The sequence below is a fragment of the Dermacentor albipictus genome, chromosome 8 (genome assembly GCF_038994185.2).
Source record: "Dermacentor albipictus isolate Rhodes 1998 colony chromosome 8, USDA_Dalb.pri_finalv2, whole genome shotgun sequence".
In the NCBI taxonomy this organism is placed as follows: Eukaryota; Metazoa; Arthropoda; class Arachnida; order Ixodida; family Ixodidae; genus Dermacentor; species Dermacentor albipictus.
Genome location: NC_091828.1, coordinates 93,425,733 through 93,450,288, shown reverse-complemented (window position 1 = coordinate 93,450,288; position 24,556 = coordinate 93,425,733). Strand labels below are relative to the sequence as shown.

The window sequence follows — 24,556 nt, the reverse complement described above, 5'->3', positions numbered from 1 at the left end:
TACAAATGCTCCAAAGTTTGATAAAAATCTTCCTAGCGGTTCGGAGAAAACTACATTGAACACCGAGTTTATATTTAAAGACAACAGATGCATTTGGATGTGCGCACTGTGGCCCGAAAATTAAAATTTTGCGTGTAACTGTGGACATTTGGGAAAATACACTCTGTTTTCTTGTCTACAGACTTTATAGGAAGCGTGTCGGTTGTTCTCGCGGCCTACTCGAAGAAGCTAATGCGCTGGCGATAAACAAATGCAACCATCCCTTGAGCTCACTGCGAGGAGCGCATCTCTCGTTCCTAGCCAGGAGATAAAACGCGCCATCAACACACATCGGTGACGTTTACGATAAGTTGATCGAGAAACGCGTCTTATCTCCAATGTGATGCCGCGGAGGGTCACTGAACACAGCGACTGCAAGATTTACTGTACCACACGTTCTCATAGGAAGCAAATTTGGGCGGAGTGCTACCATCGTTTCGTAAACTAAACCAGGTTGTAGGCCCAAGCGAATCGTGACGGTCGCTGAAGTTAAGTACGTTACGACATTATAGCGTTAAGTGGGTGGTCGACTAGTAGTATGTGGGGCACTCGAAGACTGGCTTATTACGAACTTAATGTACCTCAGGTACGATAGTTTTTTTTCTCAACTTCTTCGGGTCTAATAGAAATAACATGTTGCATTTGGTGAGATTTGAGATGCTTTGATGGGTGCAGTGCGGTGGAGATATATTTCGCAACGCAACAAAATCAGCAACCGTAAAATATAAGAGAAATGGGAAGCCAAGAGGTTTATCGTATAATTCTTGTACCAAAAGAAAGGGAAAGAAGACAAGCTAGTTTTGGAAGCAATAGTGTGGCAAAGGATCATCAAACAGCGTGCCATATAGTTGGGACGTAGCAGCGCTAGAATGGACAACTTTGTTTCCTTCTGTCTTAGTAGCGCGCCTGCGGGCTGCACGATGGTTTGTCGAACTAAGTGACGATGCTCGGTAGATGAAAGTGAGAAGGGCGAATATCAAACAAATGCTCAGGCCTGCTCCCTGTGGTAGCGTACCGAGTAGTTTTAACGGCCACCTCAGCCAAATGGTGCTACTGCCATCAAGCTTCCTTAAGCAAGGAGGTGTGTGGGGATGAACGTTCCCTAACGCTTAGTATAAACTAGAAAGTCATTGGCTGGATGGTTAATTTGTCCACGTTTCTCTATGGTCCGATACGTGGCGAGCATGGCCAACTCTGAGCGTGTTTCCACGCAGACATGCTGCTGCACAACATGATGGGCATACCGGTCTACAGGGCGGATGTCTGCGACCTGAACAACGGCGTCGATGCGAACACTTCCGATGCGTGCAGCAGGTTGGCCTCCTTAGCCGCCTACTTCCCCCTGCACCGTCGCGTGGAAGGGGAGAGCGACAATTTCGACAACAAGGTTCGTCTAACCTGCTTAACGCTGAGCGATGTGAAAGCTAGACATATATTTAGCTTCTTCAGATTGAGAGATTGTACGCCTATAGATGCACCCCCCAGTCTGTGGTACACCGAGATATGAATAACTCGCAAAAAAAAGAAGAAACACCGATAGAGAAGCTGCACAAATCCTTCGCAATTTATGAGAGAAAAACTATGGTCCTTGTGTCTATAGCTGCGTCTGTGACATTGAAGATGCTGCCTTCATTTATTCAGTCAGGTGCTAAAAGAAAAGCTGCCTCAATAAAACATTTGCCATCAAAACAGAACAATAACGACCCAAGTAGTACGAATCCAATCCGATCAAAAGCGTCGCGAAAGTTGGTGGTAAAAGCAGAGCGCCAGTAAGTTATTCAACCCACCCCCACCTCCACTCTCTTCTTTCATGTGCAAAAACAACTCTTACCACTAGCGAAGCTGCTGCTCTGCGTTGTCGAATTCATTGAATATTAGTGTTCTCACCAGTGATCCAAGGTTTACAAAAATAAAAACTGGATATATGGCCACGTGACAGCCCCTACTATATTCTCATTGTTGAGGCCCCAGTCTTGTGTAACGTTGACGCCATTTTTCTCTTTGGCGGAAACTCGGTCCTTAGTAAAAGTTGCTGAACTGACTCCAGAGGATAAAGCGGGTGCAGAAGAAAGTGGCAACCGCAATAGAGCTACCATGTTGTTTCCTCTCATTTTCATAACATTAAATATAATTTACGATATCGTGCAAAATAAACAAGCATTTACACGCAGCAACTACGTATGGACAATGCCTTAAGTTCATTCCGCGTGCTTTCGAGAAATCTCCGATCTACGTACATGAAATTTAGATGTGAAATTTACGGTGCATTAAACATTGCATTTCGAGGCGCCTGAAGTAGATGACGCCACCATAATGAGACAAGGTCGGGATCACGTCGATTGCACGTCTCGTGTCTCGTGGTATGCGCCTGCTTGCTCGCACAGTGTAGCAACACGGCGGCGCCCTTGCGGTAACCAATTTCACTGCCTGCCGACTGTGGGGTGCTTTTCCTCTAGGCTTGGTTATGTAAACTCGATGATGTGACGCTTCGGTCCCTTTGTCACGCTAGTGCAGGACCTCAGCTTCATATTAGCGAGTTTCAGATTAGCGGGACGCAAGCATTCGATCCCCCCTGTAGCCTTTGGGGCCACAGTATTGCGCATGCGCAGGCAGTCTGCGCACGCGCAGTAGCGTGGCCCCACACGCTCGGGGGCCCCAACGCTTGCGTCGCCCTAACCTAAAAGTCTCTATTGTTGTTATCCCTTCAATTACGCTGGGTACATCGTCACGATTACAGAGATTCAAATTTCGCTCCGACGATTGTCGACGCAGTCACTATTAGCCCGGATATCTTTGAGGGGGCGCTCTCTCGCGTGTGAAATTATCGCGGGGGAACACCGCTGACACGCTGCGCGCTCGCTCGCTACGTGAAGGCATCATGACGTTGTCAATCGACCTGCGCGACTCGTTTTTTTTTAATGTGAGTCCGTAGCTTTGTAGGAAAGTAGACGCGGAATGTGTGCACTTCACTATTCCCTGCGAAATCGAATGGAGTGCCCGTCTTCAACACGCTCAGTATGGATTCCTCCTGGCATGCGCTCCTATACTCGTCAGTGTGTGCACGTGAGTGTACGGCGTCGGTTTCTGGTCGTTGCTGTTCCGCTGTCGTGGCGCATAAAGGTTGATTTCTCTGCCCTTTCTTTAACGGTGAGCAGCGGCGTCTGCATTACTAGGCGTTTGGTGTGTTGCGACACCGCGTACCCGAGCACACGAGGGTTGGACCTCCCCGCGTCCAACCGTGCACGGCTTATCCGTGTCAGGAGAAAAGCGGATCTTCCATTTGGCCTTCAACTGCAGTGTCGCGCGTGCGGCGTGTTCGGACACCCACTCCGTTGATCACGGCTGCCCAGTGCTTTAAGCGTGTCGGAAAGACGTTCAATAAGCCATTCTTGGCAAACTATAGGTAGTCGCTGAGGTGGTACAATGTGTGCGCTGCTGTAGTGGAATTTCAGCGAAATGCGGTCTTGAATGTTTGAAAGAGTCGACAAGATTTATTGGTAATTGAAAGTTATGTAGTCGTGTGATCTGACCTTAGCTGACCTTGGCAAGCTGACCTTGGCAAGGTAACTCTAATTAGGCTGCATTAATTCAACCGTGGCACCGATTCCGTGCATGTTAATCGGCAAAGCGTAACCTTTTCACTCTTTGATCCTGCCAATGGTAGCGAACACGTTTCGCGAGCGAGGTTCGTCCAGCAGTGAAAATTATTGCTATCGCGTAACTGAAACAGGCGGCCAGCTTTCCTGGGATAGCTGTTCTTAATACACTCTGTTCTGCTAGCGCGTTACACTAATTTAAAACTGATACGAAAAGAAAAAGAAAGTGAAGTTTAGGCTAGTTAGTACGTGACGGAATAAGTAGCTGGAGCGCTAAACACACAAGAAGAATAAAGGGGGAAGAGGCCCAGTACAAAGGCGCAATAAATGCTTATAGGCTTTCCTGAGTCGTTTTTAACATATTTTATTCTTACCTTGATAAACAGATGTTTTCCCATTCGAATTCGATTCCGAGCAAGCTTGACGATTGCGATGCATGATAGAGTGTGGCACAACAAAAGTTCGAGACAAATCGCTAGCCAGAGAAACAACCAGACTTTTCAAAAAAAATATTTACGCGTGGAACACCATGAGACAACAATTATGGACGAAATGTGCAATTAGTATTCAACTGAAATGCAACTACTTCGATGCGAAGTTTTGCCAGTGAGCCCTGCGATCCCGCTTCATTTTCAAAGCTGCGTAGACTATCATTTGCTCACTCGTGGGGACGTAGTATGAATGAGTCACAATATCGTGTCCCTGCTCATCAGCCTTGTGGCGATTGATAAGAAAAACTTACAATAACAAAAGATAAAGTTCTGGGATTTTACGTGCAACGCCACGGTATAAGTATTGGACAGGCAGTAATGGAGGACGTCGAAATTATTTTTATCTCCGGGGTTGTTTAACTTGCACAAAACGCTTAATAATACACAAACGTCCCTGCATTTTGCTCCCATCGAAATGTGACCACCGCAGTCGTGGTCGAATCAGCGAACTCGAGCTCAGCATGACAACGCCAGTGCCCCGAGACTACCACATCAAGTTATATAAAGCATATATTAAGCATATACGGTTTGTGCTTATCCAAATGTTGGCGTGTACAAAACTATGCCCAGAAAAAACAACAACACAGGAAGTAATTCGAGTGCTGTGCTACGCGAGCACGTAGTCATAGTGTAAGGAAACTCATGGAAATGAAGCTCTTCTAGCCGAAATATAGCAGACGACAGAAGTGAGTCCCCCGGCTGACGTCACCGGATCATAGTTAGCAGCGACACCATTGATAGCACAAGCCGACGTTAACCGCGAGACACGTGCCTCTAGTTCATAGAGTTGTCTTCATGATGCCTGCTCGACGCAGGCCGCAAGGAAAGATTCTCGACATTACATAATAGAAAATGTCTGGGAACTCCTTATTCTTTTTCGCCAGAGCAACATAATGTAATAACGTCTGGGGAACGCTATCTCAGTGCATTATCTTGCACCAGACAGTTAGATTGACTGAATCGGAAATTTTTGTTTACATCACGCTTCTAGACGCCTAACCGGACGAACCCAGTTAATGATGATGATGATGAGCTGTTACGTGGTGATAATGTAATCGTTGACACTCGCCTCCTTCTTACCACTCTATCTATCTTTATTCTTTTCATTTCAACGCGCCTCTTCCTTTTTCCGTGCTGGCTTGGGTGATAAGCCCCTACGACGAAAAAAAAAGAAGAGATTGCAGAAACCACCGACAATGATGGCCCTAAGCGAATAGCCCAAACAAACGAACCAAGGAAGGAATGAGTGAAAGATTGAGTCAGAGAGCGAACGAACGAAAGAGCTAACGCTTTCTTGGCCGAATCTGACCACCAACCACCGCACTAACACGAAAACGGGAGAAAGCGGCAACGAAAGCCATTAAATTTTACCATATGTTCGGCTGCACAATGTACGAACGACGAGCGCGAAGTTAGCGTTAATAAAAGCTGCTAGCACGCATCTCTCGATACGGGCAGTCCACTTCAGGAAAATCGCAGGCGCTACGATATACACGCCTGGGAAATGTGACTGTAAATTCGAAGAATGCTTGACCGGATTATCCTAATCTAATCTAAATCGGTTTTCCACGCGTACATCGCAGCGCCAGGAGGACCCCGCGAAGGCGGAGCTCCGATTGCGATTCAAGGCGGCAACGTCCCGGGCAGCGAACCTCCGGACCACCCTGCTGCCTTACACCTTCACTGCTCTGCACCAGTTCTACAAGACAGGCGCCGTGCTAGCGCGACCAATGTTCTTCGAGTGAGTGATGCTTACAGTGATGTGACGTGCAAATTCTCCTGTGCAAAGCAGTGCGGGTGGAGTTGACAAAAAGTAGTGCAAGAAATGCTCAGCTCGGAAATCACGAACGCTAAAAGGGTAACAGCGTGCTTCTATAGTGGTGGGTTCAGGAAACGCTTTCAGCAATAATACTGCGACGCAGAAATATACATAAAGAAAGATCGTCGCTGTGCGTTATTTAATGATGAAAGCACTTGTTCAAAACCAGGCCCGTCTTTACATTAGGCCGACCCAAAAAATTTTAAATTCAATAGAAAGAAGTACGCTTCTCATCGATTTTAGGTAGCATGAAAAAAAAAGAAAGCCATTTGACCGCAAAATTATTTTGCAGTACTATCGAGATGTCGCAATATTGGAATGCTAGCACTGTCACAAGATCCGCCAAAATTTGACACCTTGCAGTCGCGAACCAGTTCACTAATTGACTGAGACAAGCATACTGGCCGTTTTTTTAGCAGAAATTTCAGAAAAATTTCAGAAAATGGCGACACATAGCCTAATTCTAACCCTCGAGCTAAATTACTTGATAATGTGGTCTTCACCTCCACGAGAAATCAAAACGCTTAATTGAATATTTAACTCATTTACACTACGTACCTGTTAATTAATTACCTTACGGTGCATATATCAGTTTACGAATTGTAGGAGGTGAGTTCGCAAGGCGTATGCGCCTAGAACGGATCTTCAGGACTACACCAGTTTGAAGATATTAAATTTCGAATTGGCGTTCAAGTTACTTTTGTACTTCAGCGCATAAAACGGTTTTCTTTAAGGTAAGTTGAACAACACTGAATTTTTACCGCAAGTTGATGTCGCAGATGTTCAAGCGGGTGTCGTCCTCATAACTCGTTCTAAGTCGATATGCCTTGCAAACTCACAAGCTAGAATACAGTAACTGTGGCTGTGGAGTAAGAACATCGCCCTGGCATCTACCAGGCGTCTCAGCGTTGTAGACGTCGCACCTAGATGGTGCGTAATAGTGTAGCTTGAAGACTACCCGTTATATAAGCAGAGCGTTGCTTACGCTCAGCTCCTCTTACATTTCACGCTCACCTGCATTCGCATGAATTGCGTCGATTTCGCCTATTTAACAAGCGCGTCTCCCAGATACGCCACAAATGCGTTCTCAGCTCGGCTGTCAAACGACAAACAAACCAACATGCAAATCAAGCAGGCGCGACCTGAGTTACCATTCAATTGGTTTCGTAACGGAACTCGGGCAGCGTTATTCGCTCCGCTGCCGGCATATGAGCGTTGAACGCACACGCAGTAGTGTCCCCGGTAGCGCTCCACTGAGCAGGTTTGGGCAAAGTGTTAGAATACATTAGTAATCGCCTTGCGCAGCGTTAACGCACTGCAAACGCTCTATTTCCTTCCCGTTCTGTTCTGACCAATGAACGTAAGGCGGCGAGGTCCCAGCCGAGCTGCAACGCGCGCACTAGCGTACGTTCCCGTGGCAGCGGTGGTGTATGCCTGTACCTGCTCAATAGGAATGCCACTTTTGATATCCACGACGCACGTGTGAGTAGTGCAAGACACACCGCTGCCCTGGTCCTATAGCAGGCCTGTGCAGTCTGCTTTCTGACGCCATGCTACGAGGACCGAAATTTTCACCGCCAAGCCTGGTGTGACAAACGCGGTCACGTCAAAATCACTGCGTGCGTGTTTACCAGGGAGCGTCGGCATTAGAATTAATGGCAGTCGGGCAAGGTAGCATGACGTCACAGATCGAAGTGCACCGACGTTGTGCTATCTAGGAGGCACTGCCTGGCACCGCCGCAGAGCCAATTGAGCGGAACGTGAAGGTAAGCCTTCTTGGTTTAGCCTTTTTTCCACGAATATCTATATAGTAAGCGGATTCGTCGGTCCGTTCGTCCGTCGCCTTTACGCCGAAATCTACTCCAGCGCAATCCCCTGCGCATGCGTGAAAAAAAAAGGAAGAGAGGCGCGCAATTGCCTGCGGCAGTAGTGACGTCGTTGCTCTGTGTTGCAGCCGTGCGCGCGTGCAGCAGTTTCTCTACAGCTCGGAAATGGTTAGGCAACGCGTCATACGTACTCCGTAGGAGCAGGCAGCTTTCGATCAGCAACGCCGGCAGCAGAACAGGGAAAGAGCTCGTCCATGCCGTTCCGATGCTGCATCCCGGGCACAAGATCAGACTGATGTAGCCGAGCCGAGCGCAAGCAGAATCTAAGTACCGAGGATCCGGCAGCCTACCAAGCCGTCGTTTAATGAACCGTCGGGACTAACCGAGTGATAAACACCGGCGCAGTAGGTTTCAGCTTGGCTAGTTAACCACCCGTTCGGAGTGTTTGGGCGGTGTTTTATTATTATTATTATTATTATTATTATTATTATTAACATTATTATTATTATTATTATTATTATTATTATTATTATTATTATTATTATTATTATTATTATTATTATTATTATTATTATTATTATTATTATTATTATTATTATACATCACATCCACGCCGTATCTGTGGGTTACATTGCTGCGCTATATAATAACTGAAGTTGCTGAGACCTCGTTTTACGTTCTTGACTACATTATTCATCAGAATTTTCTGTATGGCAGCCTACAAACAAATGTGAAACGTAGCATTCATAGTGCTAGCTTTTATAATAATTCTTCTTATGCTATGAAATATCAAAAGCGGAAAATAATGTCTGTGTTCAAGCCTGAAGCTGATTAGAAGGTTACTCTCGCAGTTATTTACCTACAGCGTAGTGGCGCCTATGCCATCTCATTTCAGGCCCTGAACGGCATGTTATAGGTTCTAGGGGTGCCAGAAATTTTGGTTCACACATTTATGTCGCTTCGGCCAAGACATTTCTGGTCCCATACGAAAGCCGAAACGTTTTGTTTTAAAAAGGTTTTACTTGGTCGGTGTGCGCCTGTTTTTGTCATCTTTCATCCTGACTAGACGAGCTTCTGTCGAACACGCTATTATAGTTATAATAGCGCCCGAGAAGTTCAAGCGCAACGGGTCACACTCAGTGCTTCACCAGTCGGGCGAAACTGCCAATTTTCCTTTCTTGTTTCACACTACAACATCTACAAAAGCGAAAGGTTTACTGGCCGCGAACTTGCGATTTCGCCATGGCAGTGCCAAGGTAAATGTACCTGGTAGCGAAGCTTCCATAGGGGCCCATACGTACAAAACATGGCGGTCTATCGGCGGCCCATGGGGCTTAGCGCCATCTGTATGTGGTGGGAACACTTCCGGCGGAAAAAAAAATAATGTGACGCCATGTCCGTTAAAAGCAGAAGTGACGTCATTTTGTTTTCGAAGGCGCGAAATTTGTTTTGTTGTTCTTCCTTTGGAGCTATATATTCAAATGCCCTACCATTCGACTTGACGGGCGTTTCGAGCTTTCAGCGTGGAAAGCGATGCAGGAAAAGGCCAGCCGTACGGTTGTCGAAATCGCATCCCTGCACAGAACATACTTTCTTTGGAGGCCGACGAAAGCTTTAGGTGTAGAGTGCTGATCCTATTGTTGGATGCCAAGCCCGTCGGCCAGCGCGGTCGCGCGAAAACAACTACACAATTATCTGGCGGTCGTAACTCACTACATTTGACTGAGCAGATTAAGAAGCAATGAAGCTACCCGCGTCACCAAATTCAGACAAACTTTGACAAGCAAGAAAGCACAAACTGTGAAGGGGGCGTATTTCAACAGGTGATACGAGTGCGCCTTTCTGCCCATTTCAAGACGTGCATTGCATTGCAAGTGATAGTGGCGTCAACGCCCCCTGTAGCGATGGGCGCTTAAAGGAAATGCATTTATTAATAATAATAAAATTAAACTTGTATTTTCTCAACTCGTCAAGAATGTATAAAATTGTCTAGGAATTTTATTTTCGTTGAATGAATCTAACTTTGTCTCGTTTGAATTAAAAAACGCGTTTTTCTTTCGCAATGTTTGTTCCCTCCAAACATAGTCGCGCTTCAATCGCTGCTCCCATAACCCCCCATGCTGATGTCGGTGACAATCTGTACTGAACCGCTTTTCGCCCGAAGCTTCGCGACCTATTTGAATCGACCTTGGCCGTGCTCCGAGGAATCACATGACGTCACACCGTGTTCCTCATCGTTGCGCTCGCCCCTGCTCGCTTCGCCAGCTGCGTCGCATACCTGATTACACGTCGGAAAAGGAGAGCTCGCTTGCGCCGCAACCACAATAGAGGCGGCAGTATGGACGGCGACAAATCTGATAAGCAGAAGGAGGCCTGGAATTGACAACGGAACGAGATGAAGAGGAAACGAATCGCCCAGGAAACAGACGAACAGCACACCGAACGACTGGATAAACGCCGCAACATAGCTAGACAACCAGACTAACCTGGGCTTACAATCAAGATTAACCAAGCCTAACCATGGTATGCATTTGCTTTCTCTACGTATATCCTGGCATCGCCGCCCTAGGCCACTGCTAATTTTAACGCGAGAGCGTTAAGGAGCTGCTGTCGCAGAAAAGCCGGTGGCGTCGGCGGCGAAAATCCCGGAAGGCAATTCATAAATAAAAAAAAACTACTTGCAAGATGGGCTGGGTGGGAATCTAACCAGGGTCTCCGTAGTGTGAGACGGATACGCTACCATGCAGCCATGAGTTCGATGGTTCAAACCACGGCAAAAGCGCCCCTAGTGAATGCGGTGTTGCAAACGTGCCGTAGAAAGTTATACTGCGGTGTAGATCGGTAATTATGAGCATGTAAATTACAGAAGTCGCAGTAAACGAATAGCGAAGTACGCTTCCGCTACATTTCTTCTGCGCTTGGCGCACGCGCAGACCCATCTTGCGGCAAACACAGAAGACTCCCTCCTCGCAATGTACGGGGCTACCCCGACAGATAGCGCGCCACTCGCCCGCTTCTCCCCTTCGTCTAGTTTGATCGCATTGGGGCCGTGCGGCGACCGGTACGAGGGTACCCCAACAGCCTTGCGTCTAATAAGTTTTCTCAATCTCTCCCCTTCCAACTTCCAGCGTGCGTCACTCGAACCCTCGTCTTTAGGCGAAGCGGCTCCTCTTTCCGCTCACAGCGTGATTCCTAGGTGCAGCGTCCGATGCGGGACGCCTCTGACATGATCGCTGCGCCGTAGAGCATCTGGTGGGAAAGCGTCACCTGCGATGTGTGCCGTGCTGCTGCGAGGAGTCATGGGTCTGCATGGTGCTCTCAAGCGAGATAGAGGACGATCCCATGGAGGCGTTAGCCCCATGATTTCGTCCATCTTCATGGCGCGTCGCGGCCCGGCTGACCGTGCCGACCACGACGTTTGGCTCGCGTAGATCGTTTTGAGTGGGCGGGGCGAATGGGGTGCGATAACGCTATCGCGTTCCACTCTTGAAGGCGAAGCGTAAGCGTCCTGCAATTTTTTCCCACATTCGTCGAAAGCAGTTCACTGGATATCTTTTCAGATACAGTTGACCCTTCCTGTCCGTTGACCGTAAACACGAAATAAATGTTTAACTAAACACTCACCTGCCATTGTTTCTATGCATTTCTTGTAGGTTTCCGGGTGACCGTAAAACGCACGCCTTCCCAACGCAGTTCATGTACGGACCTCATCTATTAATTACTCCAGCCACAAAGCTTTACGTAAGTACTCGATATTTTTTAGGAAAGCAGGAGTTCTCACAAAGGATAATTTCGCTTGTCTCTGTCGATATTGCAGCACCACATCGAGCTAAGGCGGAATGTTCATTTCAGTTATTTGTGGTGGTTCTTGTGCAATGCACCAGAATCACAAAGCGCCGACAAAAGCGACGTGTAAATGATATCACGTACATTTGAAGACCATTTCGATGTTCAGAAATATTAATCATGTGCGAAGCTGTCTAGGAAAGAAATTGCTGCAACACACACGTCGGGGTGGTTGCAAGTGGTACGAGTCACTTGTCATGCATCAGCTTCTCGTCTGTCAATGTTCTTTAAGCAATATATAAGGCAGGCAAATTTCTCAAGTTCGCACGTGTTTTTCCTGTAGGCTTAACGTGAAGGTGTCTGCTTTTTTCTGGTAGCTGATGCATTCTTAAGAGTTGAGACGCGGAACCAGCGTTAGTAGACAGAGTGATGCCCACTGATAAACTCAGCTTTGGAAGCGTGTTTTCATTCTTTTCTCGAAACGCAACAAAGCTGCAAAGTGTTACTGTCCGTGTTGTGGGTTCCCTGCTTAAATTACACAGCTAAAGTGTCAGCACAGAATTTTTGGCAGAAAGTATTCGTTCGTGTCTGCGACAGTTATGACCATACGCATAGTATGCCCCGTAAACGATAACTCCAAAGCAGAGGAGCGCGCCGGAAAGCACTCACACACCTGATGCGTATGTGTTACCTGCCAATTCATATGCAACATTTGACGGTGCTATGCGACTTAGGACGGGGCGGGGCGGAGTAGACAGACAAACGAACCGATATAACTGTGTGTCTGTGTCTGTCTGTCCGTCCGTCTGTCCGTCCGTCCTTCGGTCCGTCCGTCCATCCGTCTGTCTGTCTGTCTGTCTGTCTGTCTGCCCGTCCGTCCATCTGTGCACTCCTCCCCGCCCCGTTCTAAGTCACACAGCACCGGCAAACGTTCCACATATGAATCGGCAGGTAACACATACGCAACAGGTGTGTGATATTCATTGTTTCTATCGGACTGGGGAAAAGCATCAAGTGCGTCTCTGACCTCAAAGAAACATACGTGTTTGCAGGGATCCACAAAACTCGTGGAAGCCTATCTGCCCAGGGGCGTTTGGTATGAGCCGTACCGAGGACGCCGAATCGAAAGCTTCGGCCAAGTCTTCTTCGTGCCAGAACCGGAGCCCTTTGTGGTGCCTTTCTTCGCTCGAGCTGGCAGTATTGTCCCTGTAGCGGAGACAGGGTGCGGCTTTTTATTGAATTATTGTACAATAGATTTGTGCATCGAGTTTCAAGATATAGCAACCCAAATGACACATCATGATTGCATAAATTTAACGTATCGTCGGCCATGTTGTACTACTTTAACGATATATCAACTGCCGAACCCGACGCCGGTCAGAATAGCGAAGCATCGCAAGCTCCTCTTTGTAAAACATTTGCTTCCCAAAACGAAGCTCAACATATGTACATCGGCAATAAATGGTTCAACCATTTGCAAGAGTAACATAACTTCCAGATAATTTTTGTTCATACTGCGCTATAATATCGGTGGAGGGAAGGCTGTTCCAGCACCAGATGGAAACAACGCGTAGTTGTTTCCTCGAGCCCTCGGCATTGTGAGGCCATGTATTATTGCCTCGAATGTCTTTTTTTTTACTCCACGGTAAACTGGCAGGTATTGCGGAAAACTCACATGGTTGGTGACAAAGCATCCTTGAATCTTGGCGTCATGCTAATCACGGTCCGACCCGAAAGCAAATTTGTTCACGCCATTTCTTGTGCATGCATAAATATCTGTTGTAAAGAACAGAAATATTGCACGATACATATTCAGCGAATGTTGGTTATAACGAAAACAAGTTTCCATGTGAATTTGATAGCGGAGCGGATTTGATAGCCAATTTGTAGAAATTGTATAATCTAGTTAGGTCAGGAGATATGCGTGATGTATTACTGCTTGTGCAGGGCAGGGCAAGGGTTAGTCACACTTAGGGATTTGGGGAAAAAACACTCGTCATTTTAATGATTTACTGAAAAAGGTGCTCATCCTATTAGCGCGTTATAGTTACTGATTTAAGAGAATATTGAATTTAAGGTTGTAATGCGACAGTAAGCATGTTTATTATGATAACAATAGGCAAAGTTGAATAATAGAAAACGACATTCGATTTAGGCGTCATGTAGCCGAGAGGCGGGCCAATGAGGGAGACACTGAGCAACGATAGGGATAAGCTGATCGGCACCGAGTTTCACGGCACTTGGGATATCGGCAGTAAAGAGAGGAGAGGGCGACTGGTGTTAGGAAAGGTCGTACGACGTCAGATAGTATAACTTGCGGGTGGAGTGATGTGAGTACGTTCCCGAGGAGCGAAGCCGCGGTACTCGTCCTGCTGGCGGCGTCGAGAGAAGCGGGAGATGTGCCTTCGATAGCCACGGTAACAACAAGTAAGGCTGGCAGGACGCCAAGCGGTTGTAATATGAGTGTGCACGTACTGGGAGCGACAGTGAATCCACAGATGCTTCGCCGGGCTGGTGTAGGCACAGGCGTGGCGGTGACTTGGGAAAGCTCGACAAAGTCGGCATACGTAGACACAGCACCAGCACGCCGGAAACGTGGGAGCACGTCATGCTAGCCTCTTGTTCCGTCATGCCAGCCGGTCGCAAGAGGAATGGAAGCATCGGGAGCATAGAAAGGGCTTCTGCTGTGGGGTTCTTTACGAATGGTTTCGCTTACCGGGGTTCGCAAGCTTGTGACCGCTGGTAGACGAAAATGAAAGGTATCGGTGCGCCAGCGAAGGAAGTTTAGCTCCGGAAGTCGCTTGTAAGTAATAATCGCGTCCTGAACGGTGGTGGGGTTCTGCGTCGCATGGACCATAAAAGCGATGGTGTTTATGCCTTTCATAATACATTGTATTCGATCGCTTTGGAACATGGTGGAGCCCACACACTTGAAGAGTGCAAGAACGTCCTAAATGTGGGTGGTGTAGGATTCTCCAACGAATGGTGTGCGCGCAGTCAGCTTCTTTATCACAACCTCAGCTCGAATGGTGGGTGCGCCTCAAATTGGGCGAAGCTGGTGTGTGAACCTTGCCCAATCAGCAAGATGTGGCTCGTGGTTCGAAAATTCGCAGTTCCCCCCTAAATGCGAAGCGCCGATTGCGATATCGAATTAGTAGAAAGTTGTATGAAGTAAGGATAGTAGTTTTATCGGCCGTATAAACTTGTACACATTCGCTTACTAACTAAAGTAACAATGATAGAATATGTGGGCGTGTCTCAACGAGGATGTAGAAAGAAACAGACACAGATACACAGTGCTGTCTTTGTGTGTTTGCTTCTCTCTACGTCCTTGTACAGTCGCGCTTGCAAATTCTATCCTGAACTCAAACCAATTAGACCGCCAAGTTGTTTTAACTAAATTAACCAGCACGGTGTCACGCACGCAGAGGTAAACATAAACACATCTCACTTGATGAGCGCCGAAACTCGCTGTAAAGGTTCTGGAGTGAGGATTCACGGCATCAGTGAATTGACCTTCACGCATCTCTCTCTTCAACGCGAACGAAGCGTCGAAAGAACATCGCATGCGAAGCTACCGGCACTACGTGCACTCTGCAAACATCACGAATCGCTATGAAGATGAGGCCCACGTGGGCGCGCACTTTGGCTACGTCGTAGATCATCTTCGACACACGGGTGCTGACAACGCGTTCCTACGGCATCCGCAATTCGCGTGGCCAACGTCGCAGTAGACGCCGAGGTTGTCTCCGCTCTGCACGGAGCGGCGGGGGAGGATACCATCGAGCCATAGCAATCGTCGAAAAAAAGCCCCTTCTCTCTCGCCTGAACCCCTTGTCAGGAGAGGACGCGCATCCAGGCCACGTTCCTCGCTCGTGCACACGAGATTGAACCGCGTTCGCAGGCTCACCCTCACAAGCTTTCACTCATTCGCAACCTCATGGCGAGAGAGAAGTGGTTCTTGTGGGAAAGGAGGAAAGGCTGGCACTATCTTCTGCAACCCATGCTGGAGCACGGCTCAGCGCCAGCAATCGGGGCGACGCCGACGACAGGAATGCGCCTGAAGTGTATATATACTACTACAGCAATAAAACTAGGTATTCGCGATGTCGGAAGGCTAGAAGGTGATGTTTGGTAGTATTTTTTTTAGAACTGTCGCACCTCTTGAAGTCGCAGACGCGATCCTAGTTTCCGAGCCTGTCGTAGACGGCATCCTCGCCTAGGCCAACGTGCAGTCTGGGGTCAAGCTGACGGCTACTGGTGCTAAGGATAGAAGGCGATGACCGGGTCGGACGTGGCAGGATTGTCTTGAATGGATATCACAAATGGGGTTATATCCGGAGACCAGAGCGGATTTCCAGGGATAAATTGCGAGAGGACTTAGGGAAACGAGAAACAAGGTCGTTCATTCATGAGAAACCGGTTTATTCTCGCCGAGCTCGAGCTCAAACGACGAAGAAGACGGTACAGCACGCTGATGATGACCTGGAGGAAGGTGAAAGTGACAGTCGGACATTGCGCTCACAGATGGTAGTGTGAGGGCTAATGTAGTAACCAATACATAAAGTACATGCAGTGGGCGACGATTTCGATTACTATCATAGTTGTGTGGATCGTCAAAGCCACTTTTACAAGACAATCATGATTCTCTGATTCAACTGCCGTTACAGGGGAATCCAGCTCTTGGTATTCTTGGACACGTACGAACGGGCTGCTGGCGACTTGTTCCAGATGCCAAATTCAACGCAGGGTATGTTGTACAGAACAAGCTAGAACAAAAAAAAGGAAGAAAAGGGAGGCCAATGTTTTCTCGTATCGCTAAATGTCATATACAACGGCAGCAGGTAGAAGATCCGATAATACTATGAAATACCATGCAAAGTCCTACTGATTGTCCCCCACTCTTTTGGAAATGCCTTCGATTTGTAACTCTGTACGTCGTCTTGCAATTTTACGCACATCAAGCTCGCCTTACCTCGGCTCTATACACAGTCCAGTTACTATCCTACATAATGTCTCTATGAATTGCGTTATAAATGCAGCATTTAACATTTGCTGATGTGCGAGGAGACTCGCTATGTTTACAAGGCTACAACGTCTCAGAAATTAAGAAATAAAAAAAAACGTGTTAATCAGCATCACAGTAAGATTTAGAGTTACAATTACGAAGACTCGACAAATCAGTTTTCTAACAACCATTCCTATAGTATACGAACAATCCTGGTGCCACCGTTTTATCCAGTATTATTTTGTTAGAAGCTGTCCGAGTTAAGCCGCACTTGCGATCTCACAAGCCACGCTCAGTTTGAAGAAGTCGATGCCTGCTTGCCCTCTTGTGCTGAAGGCCGCTTTACGGCAATACCTTCAATATGCGGACCCCACAAAGTATCCAACCTTTCAATACCAATTCCGAAATACGGCTAAGCGAGATATCGCCACTGTTCACAAACTTATCTGTCAGTTTTGGGGTTTCCGCTTGCTCCCTAAGGCCCGCGCCATAACTTGATGCATGATGGAGTAGAAGTTGGTAGCTGGAATGCTCCAACCGTTTCGGCAGTGCTCCAACCATTTGGCGACTGCTATCGAGTTGCCGCCGCTCTGCCCAAGGTGGCAGGATGAGTAGTACGGGCCCAGTTCTTCGCTTCGCCATATAGTTACAAAAGTACGCCGTCGCAGGTGTCGCGAGCCATCGAATTGCATTTTTTTATATCTCCACCGTTTGAGAAGGAGCTTCACATCATATTGTTACACACTTGACAGGTATTAAATGACGCTGAATTGTTTCCGTCGCTTAAAACGAAGTGATGGCGCAGATTTGCGCAAGGAGTGTGCATGCAGGCGCGGCGTTTTGCTCCTTGCTTGCTTATTTATTTAGTGATTTGATACACAATATTTCTAGGGATTCAACTGCCCTCTTGCTAATAGGCTCAAGGTCCAAATTATTAACATTTTACATGTTCGCGATAAAGTCAATGTATAATATTAATGATAACAATTCTTCACTGTTTACTGGTAAGTTAATATTAACGGGTTATTATTATTGCTTTGTTGAGGCCACAGTTCTCGCTCTGCAGAGAGCAAGCAAGGCTGTTATAAAATGTAAGGCAAGTCATATTCACAAGATTATGCAACGCTGATTGGAAGTGAGCGCCAGCGGCATCCAACCACAGTTGGTTTTCTAGTATCGACTTTCCGACGTGCGAGAAATGCGAGTGTCATTTCAAGACATATTTCGGACCTGAAACTCAGCAACCGCTGTCTTCAAAGCGGCTCCTTATCCCAGACAATCAGGAAATAAAAAACTCTACTGTCGGCACATTAACGACATACGTACATATAATTCTTGCAAAATCACGTGAAAGCGATCATGGCTAACGTAATTTACGATTACTGCGCTCACTAAGTACGGAAATCGTGTTCCATACTTTCATGCATAATACGTAACGCTTAAATGTAACGCTTATAACGCGCATGCCACTATGACCCGAAAGTTTAGAGCGCGTGGCTTTAAAGAAAGGAAATGCACGCAAGCTTGATGACGAATCTTGTTTGATAACGATATATGCTGCGAAGGATGCAAACATTATAATGCTTACGGGGCTCAGCATAAGGCTTCCGTTGCAGGGGAAGACTGCATTATTGCGTTCGCAGAACGTAGCACGGCTCTAGCCAGCAGCAAAAACAAAACAAATGCAGACTTATGCGGGATTCACTTACCTTCGTTCGTTTCCCTTACAGAATTGAAAAACCTGGCTACCGAGACCTATTCTCTCTTTCACTTCTTCTACGTTAAGGTAAGATTCTGACGCGAAAGCAATAGTTGCAGCGTTTTCATGTTTCATTACGCTGACATCGTTATAGTTCACTTCTTCGACATCTAACACTGCTGTCAGCAATACACAGCAATAGACATTTTAGTACAATGCAAGCTGTCGCATGTGAGTTTATACATTATTTAGGAATGATCGGATGCGCTAGCTATGCATCGAAGTTGGTTTAGCTGTAAAAGTAGCCACGATTACTGAAATATTTCGGAAAACCTAAACGTGGGTGAAAAAACAAAATGAAAAGGTTGTATACCATGAAAGGATACGTCTAGATCAGAAGTATTTGATGTTTAGCATTGCGCAATGCTTTGTCTACCTGATAAATAGCTCACGGAGAGGGAACAAACGACCCGACTATGTGATTGACGTGCTCTCGTATGTGTAACGTATCATCAAAGAGCGCAATTTCAGCAATGCACACGGCCCTTACGGATATGACGGGGCAGTGTTAGAGGCATTGCATTTGAAATTAAAATGATCGAATGGACCCACTTGCACTGCAGAGAAGAGGCACTGCCATTAATTGGAGCAATAAGGAGAAGGACGGGAAATACTCGTTTGATGCGTTTGATAAATGCCGATGTACTTTATTGACATTCACTCGAGTACAGATGTGTCTAGCGGACACATAATCTATACATTAATGTGCTGTGCTGGACCTCACAAAATATCGGCTAGATTCAACAACTTGAGGGGCTATAACGTAAAGCTATTCCAAACTTTTCTATTCCAATTCTGCAATCAGCCCTCCACGATTGGTCAAAAGATTTTCGGGGCACCCCCACTTCGCTTATCGAGTACGAAATGTCACGAAAACCGCGACAGCTCCCCGTGTGATATGAAGTATGCACACTCATTATGCGAGATTAGACCGATCAAAAGGAAAATAATTATTTCTCATTCGACGCCTTTTCGCCACTAGCCCCATACTGTTGATCCAAAGATTTCAGGGTGCACCCACTTCGCTTGTCTGTCACGCCACTTATCAAAACCGCGAAAACTCACTGCGTGAAAGTGACGTGTATGCGTTAGAGATGCATTAACATGTCGAACAAAACTGATTTTTTTTAATGGCCGGAGACTGCCCCATTATGAAAAGAATAGAAGATTTTTGCCCACCGATCGGTGCAGGCACTGGATACTTGCAGCTGCCAGAGAACATCGGCTTATTTGGCTTTAATAAAACTTTTTGCGTGACCGTATAACGTTATCGAGCACTTTCGGCACGTATATCACATCGCCCTGCCAGGTATCGTTTGCTAAAAATCAGTTTTCGCGGAATTATTAAGCGATTTTCGACCAGCCGCCGCAAGTTAAGTAAGAAGAAGCGGACCAATCGCATACGCTGACACCAACCTCTTCATCCACGCGATTACTTATTTTCACTGCACTGACTCGGCCCCATGGAAACCCTTTGCACATGAGCGTGCTCTTCGCGTCTTGTTAACTGATTAGATAAGAAAAATCGGCTGTGGTTCGACTCTTGCAAACCTACTATCACGAGCAAAAGGTCTATTTGGCTTTGTGTTGCGGACTGTTCACACAGTGTTTCATTGACGTTAGGCCACAGTCTGTCACACGCGCTACATACGCTGGCGAACGGGTTGTCCGTGAAGTCGCAGTCAAAGCTGGCCGTCGCCATTGAACACGCCGCCAGCCGAAGGGTGTGCTTCGTCAAACGTTCGTTGTGGGTGCCGCAGCTTGTAGGGGCGGCTTCGTATCCTTCTCCTTATTGTTGTTCGTGTTGCTGAACGACGGAGGCGGTTGGAGTAGCTTCGATCTTGGCACGCTTCCGCGCTTGGTAAGCTTCTCTATAAAGTGCTAATCTGGCCTCCCTTTGCTGCCTTTGCTCAAGCAGGCAGATGTCGCAACCTGCCGTGTAGCTGTATCTACTGGATGATTAGATTCATTCTCTGGCTTGCGCTGTAGCGCATACACTGACGGCCCAGCCGGCGCGCCATTCATGGCGAGATGGAGCGACCAAACTCCGATGAAGCACCTGTTAAACCCTCACCTAGTCACGTGGTACAGCAGTGGTACCGCAGTGGTACTGAGCGAGCAATGGCTCTCCGCAGCGGATCACGTGGCATGACGTCACATCTTCTACACTTGCGCTCCGGCGGCTCAAGTTCATTGAGACGCGATGAATGAACTCGGGAAACATGGCATAGTAGCGCTTTCACTCTCGATACCGCTCAATTAAGGCAATGTTATCCGTTCTGAAAGCAGAAAGTGTTACCGCTTATAAACGAGGAAAGCATTTGCTTGGGCTGTCCAGACAACGCTTCCGGTCACCGTCCGATGCTTGCGTCGGCTGTTATGCATATCTGGCGTCAGGAATTTGGTATAAAAACATATTGCAATAGTTTTAGGTTATAGGGCCCTCATAGCGTGGTGGCATGAAAAACGCGTTACAGGCGTTAGCTTGAAATACCACGGTGCAGCAATTACATTGTAACCAACACAACGTGTATCTGGGTTTAGACAAAGATAAATAGTTTTTATCCTAACAACCACATCAAGACGGATATATTGTCCATGTTTTGGGATGGGATCGTTGTATATAAAACAAGAATACGCTTTTCAAGTTCGCAGCCCATCGGTCATTAAAATACGGCTTAAAAGTGATTATGGCACATGACACTAAACAAAGGCCAGACGGATATCAGCGTCAACAAAATGTTGGTGAACAATTCACCGGCCGATGCCGTCAATGCACTATCACACTACGCAGCATATTGTTATAGTAACGGAGCCACTTTACTTTGTTTAAGAATTGATACCAACACTATATCAACGAGAAGTCGTGAACGACAGAGAAAGGATCATCGCTTAGTGTGTGATTGATCGAAAGAGCATGACCACTGTTCCAAAATTCATTTCCTTGATTCACCGAATACTGCAGCGGGCAGTGCACGAATAATTTGAGCCTAAGAATGATTTACAAAACTAGGAATTATGATTCGTTGCGCTTGCCTTTCAAGTAGGAAGAGAACGTTCCACGTCATGAAGAAAGCAACGAACAACGGTAGCTCAATCTATTATCAGCACAACTTCGTTTGATATCGTCCTCGCGGTTCAGCATCGTTGGTGCGGTTCAAGTAAATATGGCTAGATGTTATTTTTGCCTGGCTCAACGTTCTTGTCGTTTTCAGGGCATGCTAACGGGTCACTGCACCCCATGCGCGGTCAGGGCAAAGCTTTCCAGCGTTTGGATATACGGCATTACCCGGCATCCAACAGTCGTGGACATCAATGGACGCCCGCTCAACTTCAACGCCTCCGGCAAGGTAAGGTAACGGTTTAGCTCTGAAGCTGCGGCAAGAAAGGCAACCCAAACCTTATTGTTTTCATAAGAAATAAAATGTATTTAACAATAGTTTTTCCATTATATGTAAGTCCTACACTGGGCTCGCCCCTCATTCACCTTCTGAACATATTCATGCACTCACTGAAACACCCTTTAGTAATTCGGCGAACACTGAACTACTCTTTCAGGTTTTGCCGGCGACACAAAAAGGTATATCACAATACGCTCGATGGGGGGCAGCGGTGAATTACCGTCGGTGACTTATACTGACTATGAGTATAGTTCAGTTATAGTAACTGCCTACTGAAGGCAAGACTCTTGAGTACTAGTTTCTTTACATTTTCGTGCCGAGATACTGTAGAGCAATTTCTTGTTACCCCGAAAACGTTTTATTCTCAATTATCGCTTTATACCAAATTTCTTGTGGTCCCTTGCGCGGTGACGCCATCTTAGATCGCATTACTCGAAAGGCCGTGGCGCGCGACGCTCTTTGGTACGAAGCAGAGAATTGGTACGGGATTTCCTCGGTGGCGACAACACTGACGCATCGCGTTTCTTCGAATCTACCTAGAGGGGCATGCGGCGTTGCCAAATTGACTCCACCGCGTAACGGGTGCTTCTTGGAATCAGCTGCGTCACGTTGTGATAAGCGGCAGCAGGCGCAGCTACTTAGGCGAAACAGTGTCGACAAGGCTGCGGAGAATTTCCCCAGAGCGATGTCCCGCCTATCAAACGCTGCTGACATCTCCCATAGTAATGTGACGTTTGCCATTACCACACTGTAAACGAAAATAAACCCAACTGGGAGTTTTTAACTGGTGAGGTGCCGTAAAGCCTTCCTGTCCTTGTATATTTACTACGATATATGGGAGCAATACAGCGGCCTACCCTCGTTTCACTCCGATAGCTGGCTGCGGGGGACTGAGGCGACATGATGCGATTTTACACCGCTTCGAAATCTTGTTCTCGTGTGAAAACTCCACGCAAGGAGCTTTAAAAGACTCACAGCTTTCCATCAATTTGTTTCCCGTATTTAATTCTAGAAAGTGTGGTAGGCATGCCTTAGGCTTACTATATCTCCCCTTCAAGTACGTTAGCTGAAATGACATTGCTGACAACGAATAATGCAAGGGCAACGTATCCAAGTGCGAAAAAAAGGCTTAGGAGTACCGAGAAGCTGCTCATTGACTCGTAATGTCAGTTTAGGTTTTTAGCTGCGTTTTTGTGCTGCGAGACCGTGGCTGGTGTTCTTTAGTACGTGAAATGCGACTTTTGTGTCCTTGTGAGCAAATGCTAACAATTTCATGTTCTCCATGTTCTAAACTAAAGATGGACTATTTGCATAATCGATAGATCGGCAACCTGACCTCTTCAGCAAGTTTGGCTCCAGAATGCTTAGCAATGATGCTCCGATACGCTTAACATAGAAGTAGTCGAATTGATTTCTCCTTCTCACAGTTTCCGTGATATCCACCCTCTAATATAATCAAGCATTGAGCGAAGCCGATAGGACTGCTATCGTTGTATGAGAACTGTGCTCAGGTACTCTTGGTAGAAGTGGTCTTTCGAAGCTCTTGTAAACACTTTTCCAACTATAATGTCATGTGAAAATCTCTCCAATATAATCGTTCTTTTCATGCTTTTAATTCCATATTCGAATCGTCTGACAAACTCAAATAGCTTTCCTTTCGATTGTGATAAATGGGAAGCAATCGATAAATTATCATTGCGTCATTTACGGACGCCACTAAAATTTGTATTTGTTAAAAACTTTACTTCGTTCTTTTGTATGTATTGACTCAAGCCTTCCTGCAATCTCAGTAACCGCAGTGGATGTGCGTTTCTGATTTCTTACAGGTGCTGACAGTACATGACGTGGACCACGACGCCACTTCACCGTTTCTAATTAGTGTTGCCTAAAGCACGGCAATTCAAAGCAATAAAGCGAAATCTCGCACTTCATCGTCGCTCCTCTTCGTCTGTTCAGTCAGAAGAGGACACGCACTGTCTGCTATCATGTCGATGTCGACCCGTAGCAGACCACATTTCGGGGCATCGTAATATTGGTATAATCATTTTATATGGATGAAATTGAAATATTTAGAATAACCGAGCCCTAGGCACCTTATCGAACTTCATCGAATTTGGGCACTGTACGTCATCTGGCAAAAGGCGCGGTAGATGGAATTTGGTGGTGGCACGACCGAGGGTGAAGCAAGAACAGACCGTTAAATTTCACCCCGGTTTAGGCTAAGTACGCTCGCTTTTTATGCTATCCTCTTTTTCTGACTATTGCTAGGTATTGTCGGCGTGATGAGGTATCATTTGATATCAATGTCATGTTCATACATCTGCAAGAAAACTGTGCGACCATTTCTTTCGATTAGTGGTTACAAGATACCGAGACCCCAGATATGCCTAATCCTTCTGATGTAGGCTATGACCTTGCTGTCAAACGAGAAATAAAGAGAAAATTTAGAAATTTTAGTTGAGACATATTCTAGTACACTGTCGTAACACCAGAATTCGAAGTGTGAAGCGCTCTAGTTACATCCATACATAAACTGCTTATTGCTTATTGGTTAAGCCTTTAGCAGCCAAATATGCTTGCTAATAAACAGAGTTTAAGTGATAAGGCAATAAGTAGCGCAAAATCACGTTTCCGAAGAAAACTTGTGTTGTTTGAAGTTCCTACTCTTCAATCATACCCAGTGACGTGTATGTAGTTCATGCTTTCCTTTAGCCAGAAAAGTTGCGTAGAAAAGTGTCCTTCCTCTAAACACCTGCCTCATAGCGCTTAACAAATATCAAGTTTTGACCAGCGCACAAAGAAACTGTTACACTACTGGATATTCGGCCGTT

At 46.5% G+C, this 24,556-nt stretch overlaps 1 protein-coding gene across 1 annotated transcript in view; it reads left to right on the top strand.

Annotated features, from left to right (window-relative positions):
• The window catches only part of LOC139048852 (lysosomal alpha-glucosidase-like), an 81,370-nt gene extending 57,707 nt beyond the window's left edge, over positions 1–23,663 (top strand). The window contains exons 15-22 of the mRNA XM_070523725.1: positions 1,254–1,426; positions 5,710–5,867; positions 11,425–11,512; positions 12,610–12,779; positions 16,228–16,307; positions 18,296–18,351; positions 21,540–21,674; positions 23,552–23,663. Coding sequence (XP_070379826.1) covers positions 1,254–1,426; positions 5,710–5,867; positions 11,425–11,512; positions 12,610–12,779; positions 16,228–16,307; positions 18,296–18,351; positions 21,540–21,674; positions 23,552–23,614 — 923 coding nt within the window. The 3' untranslated portion in view covers positions 23,615–23,663. The remainder of the gene's footprint in view (positions 1–1,253; positions 1,427–5,709; positions 5,868–11,424; positions 11,513–12,609; positions 12,780–16,227; positions 16,308–18,295; positions 18,352–21,539; positions 21,675–23,551) is intronic.
• The last annotated feature ends 893 nt before the right edge of the window (positions 23,664–24,556 follow it).